Source organism: Strongylocentrotus purpuratus, unplaced genomic scaffold (assembly GCF_000002235.5).
Source record: "Strongylocentrotus purpuratus isolate Spur 01 unplaced genomic scaffold, Spur_5.0 spur5_scaffold_12, whole genome shotgun sequence".
Taxonomy (NCBI): domain Eukaryota; kingdom Metazoa; phylum Echinodermata; class Echinoidea; order Camarodonta; family Strongylocentrotidae; genus Strongylocentrotus; species Strongylocentrotus purpuratus.
This window is the reverse complement of record NW_022145597.1, coordinates 10,173,049-10,188,401: the sequence shown is the minus strand read 5'-3', so window position 1 is coordinate 10,188,401 and position 15,353 is coordinate 10,173,049. Positions and strand designations below refer to the sequence as shown.

At 37.8% G+C, this 15,353-nt stretch overlaps 1 protein-coding gene across 1 annotated transcript; it reads left to right on the top strand.

Moving 5' to 3' along the window:
* Positions 1–8,228: 8,228 nt before the first annotated feature.
* LOC115918548 (profilin-2-like) lies at positions 8,229–12,802 on the top strand. The gene is made up of 3 exons (XM_030982579.1): positions 8,229–8,429; positions 11,164–11,335; positions 12,388–12,802. Exons 1-3 carry the CDS (start codon positions 8,310–8,312, stop codon positions 12,483–12,485), a joined length of 390 nt encoding a protein of 129 aa, XP_030838439.1. The 5' UTR covers positions 8,229–8,309; the 3' UTR covers positions 12,486–12,802.
* Positions 12,803–15,353: the final 2,551 nt, after the last annotated feature.

Below are 15,353 nucleotides of genomic sequence, written 5' to 3'. Positions count from 1 at the left end.
TCATGCTTATCGTGATTCAATTTTTTTTAAAGTTCCATGCATTGATTACAAGTGTCCTTTGCAAGTAATAGAAATGTTCAGTTATCAGTCTATACATAGGGTGATGCCAGCTGAAATTCATGCATTTGCCATTGGCAAAATAGTCCGTTGCAGAACACCAATATCTTATTATCCGTTCAAGAGGTGAAATAAGCAATATTAATCCATTGCACAGGTTGTATTTTATACAAAAATATGCGTTTTCCAAGAACGTTACAAGTATTCCCTGATAAATCCAATAATTTTAGGAGAACTATGACTGCCACAGGCATGAGAGTCTACCGAGTACCGCAGAATGTACATTTTCATTTAAAAGAAAGTCGTTCATTTCTAATTACGTACTTTTTCTCTAGCCTCACGTAAGGCTGATGTTGTCACTTATTACCGGTTCCGAAATTTTCTTGAGAGTACAAAAAAATCATCTGTTTCGTACGTCTAAGTATCGATGATTAAAATCCATTAAAAATTTTATAATTTAAGATTATTTTTCAGTCAGTTAATAAGAAGTGGTATTTGTAAATAAGTATAAGTTATACTGATTATTTTTATATAGATTTCCGAGACAGTACTCGGAAAATAAAAGACAAACAGCTCTGGTTGGAGACTAATGTTTACTTATCTACTTCAGATTAACTTCCATTCAGATGCACAAAACCTTCGTTTCTTTGCTAAAGGCTAGCACAGATTACATAACCGGTCCTTCGGTTTGTATATCGGTTAGCCAAACACATGGAGCCGAACAATTCAGATCAAACACTTGCAATAATCCTTTACTCTCTCTCTTAGCGGTCAACACACAATAAATTGTCTTTTTTTTGCAGAACAGACAGCGAACTTCAGAATTTCAGATAGCATAGGCATTTCAAATATTTTTGTTCCAGTTTCATTGATAACGTTGTTGAAGTGGTTGTTGAAATTGCAATCCTATTTGATATGCATGTGGCTCCTTACTTAATACAGACCAGGGACATTCAGTTCGAGCTTAGACCAAAGACCTATTCCGAAGAAGGGTGGGTCATTGTTAGACCAATAAATGTTAGCAGACATAAGGGGGGGACACCGCCACGCCCATTTTCCCTCTCATACAAAGGATGATGATTGGACTTGTCAGTACGATGCATATTATGTTGTCTTTCCATTAAGGTACAGGCTGATTTTTTTCTTCTCAAAATGGTACGAGTAGACTTGATTTGATTTGTCTAAACTTGGTCCTCTATATTTTAATGCTCGCTTAAGGCCTATTACTCTTCGTTTTTCACGTTCAATAGTTCTATATCATTTTCTCCAATTATAAATGGGGATTAGATAAATCTGTTTCGTCATCACATTTTTTTTCCTTAACATCTTTCATGCGCATCATCCTTTATATTCGTACGGTCTGTACAAAAAAAAATCTGTCCACGTGTTATTTTCGGCTACGCATTTGTTAATATCCTCTCCATTCCAAGTTGCGTTATTATATTCTCTATCACACGCGTATCAAGTACTTTAACTCTTCTTCTCTACTCCCTCTCTCTCTCTCTTTAGCTCATCCGGACCGAAGGGCCCGATGAGCTTATGCCATGGCGTGGCGTCCGTCCACAGTTTTCAAAATGCTTCTTCTTCGTTATTTTTCAACTGATTTTGATTCTGATTGTTTCATATGATAGGGCTAGGAGGGGGATTTAAAACTTCTACACAAAATCGTGAAATTCGTTTCCTATGCTAATTTATGCAAATTTATTCGAAATCACAAAACATGCTTCTTCTCCTTCATTTCTAGACCGATTTTGATTTGGTTTGCTTTATCTGGTAGAGCTAACTTTGGTTCACTAAACTTCCGCACAGAATTTTGAAATTGTTCTCCATTAATTAACTATGGTAATTTATGCAAATTTATTCCAAAAATAACAAAAATTGCTACTTCTCCCTCATTTCTTGACCGATTTTGATTTGGTTCGCCTTATCTGGTAGAGCTAAATTTGGAACACTAAACTTCTACATAGAATTTTGAGATTTTGCTCCATTGATTAATTATGGTAATTTATGTAAATTTATTCCAAAAATAATTCAAAAAAATCACAAAAAATACTTCTTCTCCTTCATATTTCGACCGATTTTGAATTGATTTGCTTTATATCATAGAGCTAACTTTGCTACACTATACCTCTATGCAGAATTTTGAAAATTTTCTCCATTAATTAATTATGGTAATTTATGCAAATTTATTCCAGAAAAAACAAAAATTGCTTCTTCTCCCTCATTTCTTGACCGATTTTGATTTTGTTTGCCTTATCTGGTAGAGCTAAATTTGTTTTACTAAAATTCTGCACAGAATTTTGAGATTTTGCTCCATTGATTAATTGTGGTAATTTTTTTCAAATTTATTCCAAAATATTAGGATGATTATTTGCAAATTTGATCCCTCACAGAAAACACTTGATTTGTGGATTAAAAAGAGGGGAAAAGAGAGGTTGAAAATTAAGTATTCATCAGTATTATGCATGCATTTTTTTCATTGTCTTGTTACCTCCTAATTCTTCAATTTGTTTAAATATTTTAACAATTTTCTCACACTAACTCGTATTTGTCCCTTACAAAATTGTTATTTTGCCATATTTTTCTGTTGACAATTTACTGACTACTTATACCTCTGTCCTTTTCTTATCATAATAAAAGGTGAGTATGTCTACATTTATCTCTTACTAGGTTCGAGTCCTGCTTGTCATAAAACGATATATTTTTCAACCAATTTTCATTCCATTTCCTTTAGTTTCTATTTAATCTTGTACAGCTAAATGAAATTATGTCCCTTCCAGGGCATCAAATTTTTATTTTTTGACCAGTTCAAAAGTGTACCACATAAAATTTACGATATACGGTTGTTGCGAGATGCAGATGAGCGCTACGTCATTGACGTTCTGGTTCTTCTTCTTTTTCCCCTTCTTCTTTTTCTTCTTCTTCTTCTTCTTTCTTCTTCTTCTTCTTCTCCTTCATATTTGTTTATCTACGTAATTATGTCTTCCTTACCCCCTTCCTTGTTGTCTAGCTCCTCAATAATCACTTTCGCCTTCTTCTACTCCCCCCCCCCCCCTTTAACCCCTAACAACTCCTCCACTTTCCCCTCTCCTCCCCGTCTGCCAACCCAACTACACATCCGTCTTCGTTACCTCCTTTTCACCCCTCTATTCTCATCTAAAATCTTGCCCTACCCTTCCCCCTCCGCGTCATTCGCCCCCTCCCACCCCCTAGTCATCTCACCTTCTCTTTCCCCTTCACCTCTCACATTCACCTCCTTCTATTTAACATTCCCTTTCTCACACCATTCATCTTTGCCCCCCCCTCTTCTACCCTCCACCTCCCTCTTTACCCATCCCCCACCCCCACTAACCCCCCCCCCCCACACCGACATAAAGTGACTGTGTGATGTAGCTATCCATTACACAACCTGGGGTTATCAATCAGTCGAAGGAATGTAGACTGATATTAGGTGGCATCCGTATCATCATCAATGTCACTGTCGGAATAAGGCACTGTCCTTCCCGAGTCCCGATTATCTGGGTCATACATACCCCCATTCACATTGCCAAACCGACACCAAACCTAGAAGAAGTAGTAGAAGTAGTAGTAGGTAGTATTACCATCATCATCATCATCATCACGATCGTCATTTTTATCATCATATACATATAATAATTATCTATCATGTCTATCATCCATCCTATATAGACAATAATATCTGGGTTTATCGGTAATCGGTCGGGGACCTGCCGGGGACTATTCGGGGACAGTTCGGCATTTATCGGTCTTGTTGATGTGAATAGGATATAATGTCGGGAGTTCTTGATTGGGGTCGGTCGGGGGCTATTCGGGAACAGTTCGGCATATATTGTATCCGTCTCGTTGGTATATGAATGGGGCATGACACCCCGTTCTGTTAATTTCCTTCTGTCACTGTCATTCCATTTCCTTTAGTTTCTATTTAATCTTGTACAGCTAAATGAAATTATGTCCCTTCCAGGGCATCAAATTTTTATTTTTTGACCAGTTCAAAAGTGTACCACATAAAATTTACGATATACGGTTGTTGCGAGATGCAGATGAGCGCTACGTCATTGACGTTCTGGTTCTTCTTCTTTTTCCCCTTCTTCTTTTTCTTCTTCTTCTTCTTCTTTCTTCTTCTTCTTCTTCTCCTTCATATTTGTTTATCTACGTAATTATGTCTTCCTTACCCCCTTCCTTGTTGTCTAGCTCCTCAATAATCACTTTCGCCTTCTTCTACTCCCCCCCCCCCCCTTTAACCCCTAACAACTCCTCCACTTTCCCCTCTCCTCCCCGTCTGCCAACCCAACTACACATCCGTCTTCGTTACCTCCTTTTCACCCCTCTATTCTCATCTAAAATCTTGCCCTACCCTTCCCCCTCCGCGTCATTCGCCCCCTCCCACCCCCTAGTCATCTCACCTTCTCTTTCCCCTTCACCTCTCACATTCACCTCCTTCTATTTAACATTCCCTTTCTCACACCATTCATCTTTGCCCCCCCCCCCTCTTCTACCCTCCACCTCCCTCTTTACCCATCCCCCACCCCCACTAACCCCCCCCCCCCCACACCGACATAAAGTGACTGTGTGATGTAGCTATCCATTACACAACCTGGGGTTATCAATCAGTCGAAGGAATGTAGACTGATATTAGGTGGCATCCGTATCATCATCAATGTCACTGTCGGAATAAGGCACTGTCCTTCCCGAGTCCCGATTATCTGGGTCATACATACCCCCATTCACATTGCCAAACCGACACCAAACCTAGAAGAAGTAGTAGAAGTAGTAGTAGGTAGTATTACCATCATCATCATCATCATCACGATCGTCATTTTTATCATCATATACATATAATAATTATCTATCATGTCTATCATCCATCCTATATAGACAATAATATCTGGGTTTATCGGTAATCGGTCGGGGACCTGCCGGGGACTATTCGGGGACAGTTCGGCATTTATCGGTCTTGTTGATGTGAATAGGATATAATGTCGGGAGTTCTTGATTGGGGTCGGTCGGGGGCTATTCGGGAACAGTTCGGCATATATTGTATCCGTCTCGTTGGTATATGAATGGGGCATGACACCCCGTTCTGTTAATTTCCTTCTGTCACTGTCCATCTTAATGTACTGTATAATACATGTATATTTATAGCCGCCAATGATATGGCAAGGTTCTTTTTTTTAAAGAGGTGTTGTGGTCTAGCGGATAAGTCACCGGACTGTAGATCACAAGGTACGGGTTCAATTCCCAGTCCGACACTAACGTCCTTTGGCAAGACGTTAATCTACGCTTGCCACTCTCCACCCAGGTTCTAAGTGGGTACCCGGTAGGATGCGAACGTGAATGTAGTATTCCCAGCATTGTGAGCGTCTGTAAAATGGCGCCTGGCTGGAATGCTCCCCAGGGAGTGGAGAATGTGCACACATGCGTACGGGCGAGCTTGAATCTGATGACCGGGGTAATGATAAATCTGTAAAGCGCAGACATCGCCGATGTATTAAGCGCTGTATAAACGCGGAATATTATTATTATTATTATTATTATTAAAGAGAAGATTGAGCTCTGGGAAATGTGAAAAACATCTGGGGGGTGTTTCACAAAGATCCTAAGTAGAACTTAACTCTAAGTTGGACTTAAAATTATGGACAGCCATTGGAGTCTTAAAATGAAATATATTCAAAAGCAGAAATTCAAGTATTTTAGACTTTTTATGAATTCCACATCCAGAACATGAAATCTCCTTGATGATAGACAATATGAATGATTTGAATAAACAATTAATGCCTTTCAAAATAACTTTTACAAAATATTTTCAAAGATGCTAATGGCTTTCCATAATTTTTAAGTCCAACTTAGAGATAAGTTCAACTTAGGATCTTTGTGAAACACCCCCCCTGAACTTTTTCTTTCATTTTCATGTTATTGTGGAAGAGGATGGCTCGTCGAATGCCCCCATATTGTTATGCTGAATAACAGCTAAAAGTAGTGAAGTTCAACTTTCATGTCACATGTTGTGTATTGATTGATTGATTGATTGATTGATTTTATTCGCCAAGCCTCCAACGTTACAACAATATAAAAGAATAACAGACCATAATTGAGTCATCTTGAACAGGATAACCCACGAAAGCTCGAGAGCTTATTTCCAGTGTAGTCCCATGAAACATATTTCTGTGTACAGTGCATGTGACTGTCAGCAAGGCTGAGCAAATTCCTCACCATTTTGGCGATTCCAAAACCTCAGTTTACATGATCAACCCTTCAAATCACTTCCACACACTGCAGTTTCTAGTCGCAACCTCGAAATTATTCGCAACTACTTTCTCACAATACACAGTTTCGATTAGTTTTATTTATTTATTTTTTGTTTGTTTTACCTAACTGAGCACTGAGAAAGCATTTGTATGCTTGTAATTAAGCAACCAGTGGACCGACGGCTTTTAAGTCCTCCCCGAGAGACTTGGTAATGAGAATAATAATGCCATACCAAAAATTATACGTTGCGATTGGTTTAAATCAATCGCTATTCTTTACAAAACATGACCCAGAACTTAAATTTATCTGAAACTCCTCATCACCACCACTACCACCGAACACACTAACAATCATCCTTGTGAAATATCCATCCATCCATCCTCCCATCATCACACGCCTTGCCCGTCATCAGACGACCCCGATTCATCTTACACGTCAGTCAGCTCCAGCCCCCATCGGTATCAAACTTGGATAACATCCGCATCATCCTTACTCCCCTCATTGGGTATCTTCGACATGGAGGGGGGGGGGGGGGGGGGGGGGGGGGGGGGTTTCACAAAGATCATAAGTTGAACTTTTCTCTTAGTTGGACTTTAACATTATGGAAAGCCGTTAGCATCTTTGAAAGTATTTTGTAAAAGTTATATTTAAAAGGCATAGAATGTTGATTCAAATCATTTATATTTTCAATTATCAAGGAGATTTTACGTTCTTGATGTGGATTTAAAAAATTTTAAATCTAATATTTGAAATTTTGAAATTTTACTTTATTTTATTTCAAGGCTACAAAGGGCTCTCCATAATGTTTAAATCCAACACTCTACTCATCACCAACCCTCCCCCTCATTGGTATACTTGGTATAATTATCCGCATCTCCCCATTTTCCCTCTCAGTGGTATCTTCTACTTGGAACACTCTACTCACCCCCCCCCCCTCATTGGTATACTTGGTCTAGTTATCTGCATCCCCATCTCCCTCCCCATCTGTGGTATCTTTTACTTGTTACACTCTACTCACCCCCCCCCCTCCCCCTCATTGGTATACTTGGTATAATTATCCGCATCCCCCCATCTTCCCTCTCAGTGGTATATTCTACTTGGAACACTTTACTCATCACCACCCCCTCCCCCTCATTGGTATACCTGGTCTAGTTATCCGCGTCCCCCCATCTCCCCCTCGGTGGTATCTTCTACTTGGTACACTCTACTCACCCCCCCCCCCTCCCCCTCATTGGTATACTTGGTATAATTATCCGCATCCCCCCATCTTCCCTCTCAGTGGTATCTTTTACTTGGGACACTCTCCGCATCATCTCTCCCCCCCCCCCATTGGTATACTTGGTCTTATTATCCTTAGCCCCCCCCCCCCCATCTTCCCCCCTCGGTGGTATCTTCTACTTGGAATACTTTACGCATCACCCCCCCCCCCCCCCTCATTGGTATACCTGGTCTAGTTATCCGCACCCCCCCCCCATCTCCACCTCGGTGGTATCATCTTCTACTTGGAATACTCTCCTCATCACCCCCCCCCCCCTCCTCATTGGTATACTTGGTTTAATCATTTTCCGCATCCCCCATCTTCCTCCCCCCCCCCCCCCCTCGGTGGTATCTTCTTCTACTTGGTACAATCTCCGCATCATCTCTCCTCCCCTCTTCATTGGTATACTTGGTCTAATCATTATCCACATCCCCCCATCTCCCCCCTCATTGGTATACCTGGTCTAATTATCCGCACCCCCATCTCCCCCTCGGTGGTATCTTCGACTTGGAATACTCTCCGCATCATCTCTCCTCTTCTCGGCGGTATCCTTGATACACTATCCGCATCATCCATCCTCCCTTGTTGGAATCTTTTACTCGGTATTATATTCACATCACCTCTCTTCCCAGTGGTATCTTGTTGGTATACTATTCGCATCATTCACCCTTCTCTTGGTGGTATACCTTCTACTTGGGACTATTATCCGCATCTCGTTATATTCACCATGGCAACAGATTGGAAAACGAATTACATTGATAAAACCCTTATGGCGTCCGGCAATTTGACCCATGCGGCCATAGTCGGACTGGATGGGGCTATTTGGGCAACATCAGACGACTTTAAGGTATGTCAATGTTTTTGAAATATATTTTTAAAAATGAACATGTATGCATGTGTGTATAGGTATGCATGCATGTGCATGTATTTAGGTAACAAAATTATACACATATATATTTGTTTGTTTTGGTTTTTTCTAGTTCGTTTTTAATTGTTTCTATGTTTGTTTACTTCATGTTATTTTCGTTCCCATACCATATTCACAAACAATTGTTATCAGCTTATCGTCGTTATCTATTTGTTTGTGTTTCTTTGTCATCCTGTTACAGGGGTGTATATCCTTAAAATCTCTTCAACTGATATGATTTTTATATCCCTTTCAATTTCAGTTTCAGTTTCAGTTACCGTTTCGTTTATTCCATATTTCACATTCACATTCATGACATAAATCATAAACAATAAACAATAAAAATAGGGGGGGGGTCTTTCATGAGTTATACAAATAATACAATGCTACGAAGTCATGAAAGTAATAATAGAGTCGAAATAACTTACGGAGATATAAATACAATTGCATGGTATATTTAAACTAAAATTATACAAATATATGTCAGTGAAATTTGACGGCATCTATAGTAAAAAGCCCCCAAAACGAGATGGGCGAAATAAGACGAGGGACGTATAACCAAAAAAGAGCAGTATATATTAGGGAGCCAAGGGACGAATTACGTAAATGTTTAGCGGAATATTGGAAAATGAGGCTTAGTTAAAGGTATATACAGCTTTGTCTCAATTTCCATTCATTTTACTTGCTAAACTTCTCTTTTCTTTCATTCTATTCTTAAAAAAGGTTGACCTAATGAAGTGGCTATCAAGTTTTTTCACATTAGTTCAATTTGTTAACTATAATATTTTAGTTTTTAATTGTCTATATTACAAATAGGCCTACGGTTTCAGCCAAGGCCGTTCCCTTCAAAACCCAACTGTGTATGCCTTATATACGTTCAGACCCCCGAACAGAACCAGCTATCCCTGAAAGACTGAAACCGTAGTCTTAAAGGTAATACAAAGTTTTGGGAAATTTGAAAGTTGGGTGGATAGTGATTCTTTACAATTTTGATTTATTTGGATGCCCCTGTTGATGTATTATAAGCACTAGAAAATTTAGCCCCTAAAACAACTGTGCCTTCGAGACAAATTGAATATCAAAATTTACCGGTGGTCCCGGTAAATTTTGATAAATTTCAAATAGTGCCTATACGGCCGTACAATGGTAGCTGCGACCATGACAATGTTAGAATATGTACAACTTCCAAACGGAAATAGCTAATCGGTCGATTTTAGTCAAGAAATAATGTTTTATAGCTTAATTAATATCTTGACCTTGAGAGAGAGAGCTATACAACATAAAGAGTGTATTATTTACAATTTCATAACTTTAGACTCGATTTCGACCGCGACAACGATCACTGAATATTGTTTGATCGCATATGCTTCCAATATGTTCATTTGAACCAAATTCATGACCCCGTACTTAAACTTCGTACTACCTTTAAAGTTTGGTCCTCTCATCCTCCTGGCAACAACCTTCCCAGGAAGCCCAGGCCGTTTTGCTGCAAGCATGAAGACTCTGACATGTGTCCATGTGGTCAAATTCAGTCTGTTGGGCATGTTCTGAATGAGAGTGCTCTAGCAGGACCCCCCCCCCCCATGATGTTGTTTTTTTAATATTTTTTTTCTTCGTCATGTTAGAGATGTTTCATACTTGTGTCACCTCTGGAAGAAAAAAAATCCGTGTGCGCCATTTGTTTGCTATATATTTAAAGATGAAGTTGAGTTCTGGTCATGCGATTGCATTGTGAAAGAAACGGTGTGGAACCGACCAGAAAAGGTTGATCATCTAGCATATAAGAATTTGTGTGTATTGCAAGGTTCTGGAATCATCAAAATGATAAGAAATTTGGCCAAGTCTTGGTAAAGTTACAAACACTTGCACAGAAAGATGTATATGGGACTACACGAACACGTGGCGTAAAAAGCCGGCCCCCGATTTTTACGATGTTACATGCATATTTAAAATATGAAGGCATTTGAAGAGCCATGCTTTTCAGGGAACATGTCTTAACTGATGTTCTTCCACACTTGCATAATAAGAATGAGTAATGCTCACAAATTATTTTTCACCTCTTCCCAGAACTCAACCTTCTCTTTAAAGGGAAATCCAAGCTTTGTAATAATTTAATTTCTATGGCAGTGGGTGCAAAAGGAGAAAAAGAATGGCGAAATTTTCAAATAAATCGGACAAATAATAAGAGTTTTCTAAAGCTATGCAAATCTCAAATCTGCATTTTGGGTGCTTGATTGTGACATCGTCGCTAGTAACTCACCCGTTTGTTGCGTACAAAAAATATAGTATTTGTTTTCTTTCTATTTAGTACTTTCTGTCCGATTAGGACACTAACAAATAAAATTAAAAAAAAGGGGGGGGGGGGGAGAGGACAAAATGGGAAAGTTTTCTAATGCTAATAATCATTTTATTTATTTTTTCTCTCTCTTTCTCCATTCCCCCCCCCCCCCCTCCTCTCTCTCTCTCTCCTCTCTCTCCCTCTCTCTCTCCCTCTCTCTCTCTTTCTTCTTTTTCCTTTTCTTCTTCTCTTTTTTTCTCTTTGTTTTCCTCGCTTACCCTCTTTCGTTCCCTATCTCTCCTCCCCCTCTCTCTCTCTTTCTCTCTCTATCTCGCGCTATCACCCCTTCTTCTCTGCATCCCCTCCCCTCCCCTCCCCTCCCCCATCCCCATCCAGATTTCGGCCGGGGAAGTAGGATTCCTTATTCGCGGTCTGGCCACGGCGGAGTCATTGCGAGAGAACGGCGTTCTGATTGGAGGGGTGAAATATGTGCTTCTTCGAGCAGACGATAACGCTGTCTTGGCCAGGAAACAAGGCACAGGAGTGTGTGTAGGCAAAAGTAGCACCGGTACGTATAGGAATTTAAGGGCGCGGATCAGGGGCGTCCTGGGGGCCTGGACGCCCTTTTTTTTATTGGCCAGATATTTCAGGGGAGTTGGAAATTGAACCTCATGCTGCTTTTACTTTTACTTGTGAGAATAGGACATCGGATTCCACCCCTCCTCCTATCCCTCAAAAAATTAACAAACTTAAAGGCCCATTGTACTACTTGTAGCTACTTGCTTCCCCTATATAGAAAGCAATGCCTAACCATTGGTCCCCCATGATCCTCTTTTTCTCATGTTATTTGAGAGCTGAGTTGATGAGATAACCACCTGTCCAGTGACCTTGCAGGGTGGTTTAATCCCTCCTATAAACTAGTACAGATAAGCTTTTACAAAAAAAATAACTAACAAATAAACTTTTCTCAATTCACAACTTATATCAGTAACGTCTCACTAAAACCAAGTAAATTCGAAGGCAGGTTAATAACGAACAATAAGAGTCCAGTGTTAATACACTAAAACATGGATTTTGAGTTTCCAGTACTAGTTAATAAGGTTTTTTCCTATATGATAACTCCTACATGTAACTATATCATAATGTTTAATTCAATTTCATGTATTTATTTGTGTGTTATAAAGAAATAGAAATTATCTTTGAATTTATGCAAGGAGGGAAAAGTGTACGATTTTGGGGTGTCACATTCATGTTATGCATTTTTTCTTCAAATATGTGCATTTTCATTAAATTCTGTTATACTATAATGGTTAATTTATTTAATTAATTAATGGTTTGTCTAATTAAAAACATAATGCATCACAGTCCGAGAGCTTAATTGTGCAATATTTTTACAAAAGCATTTTCATGATAAACAAAAATACACTACATAGTACCACAATAATACAAATAAACAATATGCAATTGTAAAACATTCATTAGTGTTATACCAATTTTTCCAATGTTGTGATGACAATTAAAAAAAAATGTTTTGATCTCCGCTATTAATAATTAATTAATGGTTTAGTTATTGAACCATGGTTGAAATGAGTGTTATCTCCCTTTTCTTCATAATTATAGCTCTTGTCATCGGAGTATACGGAACAGATCATGTAGCCGGAAAAGCGAACAATACCGTACAGGAACTAGCGCAATATTTGATTGGTCAAGGCACCTAAGGACTCGTCCACTTGAAATTTTACTGAGGGACGCGAGGACTCAATGTAATAGCGTCTGAAGTCATGTTTTATTTTGATATTTATTAATTTATTATTGTTATCTATTAATTTCGTATATGACGAAACCGGTCATGCTGAAAACATATTGTTTAAATAACACCCATTGGAGAAAAAACAATTCTTTAAAGTACAACAAGTGCACAACGAAAAGGACAACAATGGCATACCTTGGATTGAGTGCTATGACCCATATTGGCAACGTTGATTGGTTGGAGAGTTTTTCAGGACCGTTCCATTATTGCTTGGAGGGAAGCAGAATTGCTGATTCTGATATTTTTCTTTCTACGTTTGAAAACTATTTTCTGATTATCCTTGATATACGATGATATCTCAACTTACGTTCCCGGGACTTAAAGCCTATCTGCACTAGTTTGGCCAGGAGGGATTAGACCTCCATGCGTGGTTACTGACGGGTCATCTCATCAAATCATAGGGAAAAGGGGACCATATGGGATCAACGGGTGCCGCTTAGGTATTGTTGGTTATACAAGGGTGCAAGTATCTACAAGTAGTGCAGTCCCGCTTAAACTGATCCGGGCAATGTGGCTCACACATCTTAGTCGGGCTGCCATTCAGTTGCGTGTTATAAAGTTGACAATTATAGATTTAAAAAAATATCGAAATTACGAGAATCTGATTTAATCCGTTTTAATGCTTAGAGCAGAAACAATATTTGAAATATCCTGAATGAGGTGCCTTCTTTGGGTATTTTCCCCGGCTCAAACAATATTTTTGAGAACTGTAAAGACAACTCTGGGCAATTTGAAGACTCAAACTGTGGAAACACAAGGCGATAATATAGACCTTTTCAAATTACACAACGACAAGCTTACTTCATTATAGGAGTAAAATCGAGGAGCCTATAACTATTGAACATCAATTACATCCTTAAAGCTTACAGAGGACAGTTAATCGATTTTATATGGATTTATTTAATCAATTATTATCATATCAACTTGATTCCCACTCATTTTCAACGAAAGAAATTCCATGAATATTGCATGCGAGTTCAAAATATCCATATTCCAAACTATGACGCCATAATTGATTGCAATCACAATTCAATTCACCAGTTTCTCACAAAATGGCAATCATTGATATGTGCCCTATAAAAATGTAACCGCTCTTGTTATCATTATTATTATTATTGTTGTTATTTTTATCATAATTATTATTACCAATATCATTATTAGTATTGTTATTATCATTATTATAATTAGTAGTCGTAGTAGTAGTAGTAGTAGTAGTAGTAGTAGTATTAGTATTAGTAAATAAATTGATATCTTGAAAATAGGTGCATTGATAAATAATATAAATGCACTCATATTGTGGAATAAGCTATTCTTTCTGATTGGGTAATCGACTGTACATCATTTTCCAACGTTATATATATTATTTTTCTTAAGGTTAATTTCCAATGACAAAAAAGTACTCAATATGATAGCATATAATGTAAACTGTTCATTATACAGCTACATGACTAACTTAACACGTGTTTAAAAAAAAAAAAAATTATACTATTATTATCATTCATTTTTTCCTGAAGAACAGCAACTGTTAGATATAGAATTGTAAGGCCTCAAACATGTAAACTTTTTGATATATCCTGCTGTTCCAATGTAATTCTTACTCTTACATAACTCAAATTACGCCCAACTAATACATTGATTTTGTATGAAGAGAGCACTTGGAATATAATTATACATTATGTAATATGTATATGCCATCAAACGTACTGTACAGAATAATTATAATATTGTTTAATATTTCATCATTTTTAATATAGCTTGAAGTGAGCATAAAATGATTCATATATAAATATTGTCTTTATGTTCAACCAATAGAAGGCATAGCTAAATATTCTATCTTTAAAAAAAAGTTTTTGATTTGTACGTATAGGTATCTTTTCTCATGATGGTATATGCTGCATAAACATGCGCGTATAGCTTATGCGGTAGATTTACATCTTTAAAAAGTGTTCGTAATCTTCGTACTTCATTAAATTTAATAGGCCTATTTGGCCTTTTCGTATTTATTTTTTTACGTTTCGATGTTTTTTTTCTCGGTCTATTACCTTCTTCGGATAATAATGCAAGCGTATCTTTTGTTATTTAAACTAAATTTGAAGTTCAATATATCACAATGTAAATTCAAGATTTTTAATGTAAGAAAGTTATTTTATATCGCATTCTCCGATATGAATAAAATTCATTTGATTTGTTATTATTTTTCAAATCAGTGTTTATCATTTATTTAGATTGTTATTGTTGCACGGTGCATGAACGGGAATAGATCCATACCACATTTATTTTGCAGGTTTTATCTTATGTCTTAAAGATTTGTATAATATCAGTTTGATGAGCTTGAAAATGCAATATTATTCATAAATTATGTTGCGTTGCGCTGACTACTTTGAAAACATTGGAATTCAACTCATTGACATAATATATCCCATCATAATGTAACAGAATCATATTTTCATTTGATATTTATTTTCAATCTTTAAGAATTCGAGAGGGTGGGTGAAAAGCTCTCAGTTAACCCCTCGCCAATTTTTTTTCGACACCCCACTGTCTAATCCCTATTCAAATCATGGTCTAGCATTGCCATTGGTTCAAACTTTCCCCTGTTGCGTTTAGCTGTGTCACAGTTTAGTAAGCTGTGACATTGCATCACCGTGGGATGTCCATGTTCTCTATACTGCAGGTGTATGGCATTTGACAGATGTAATTGATCTAATACCCAAGTGCTACAGAACTCATTTCACTTGTAATTAAAAATGAAGTAGAGTACTGGTAATGAGATGAC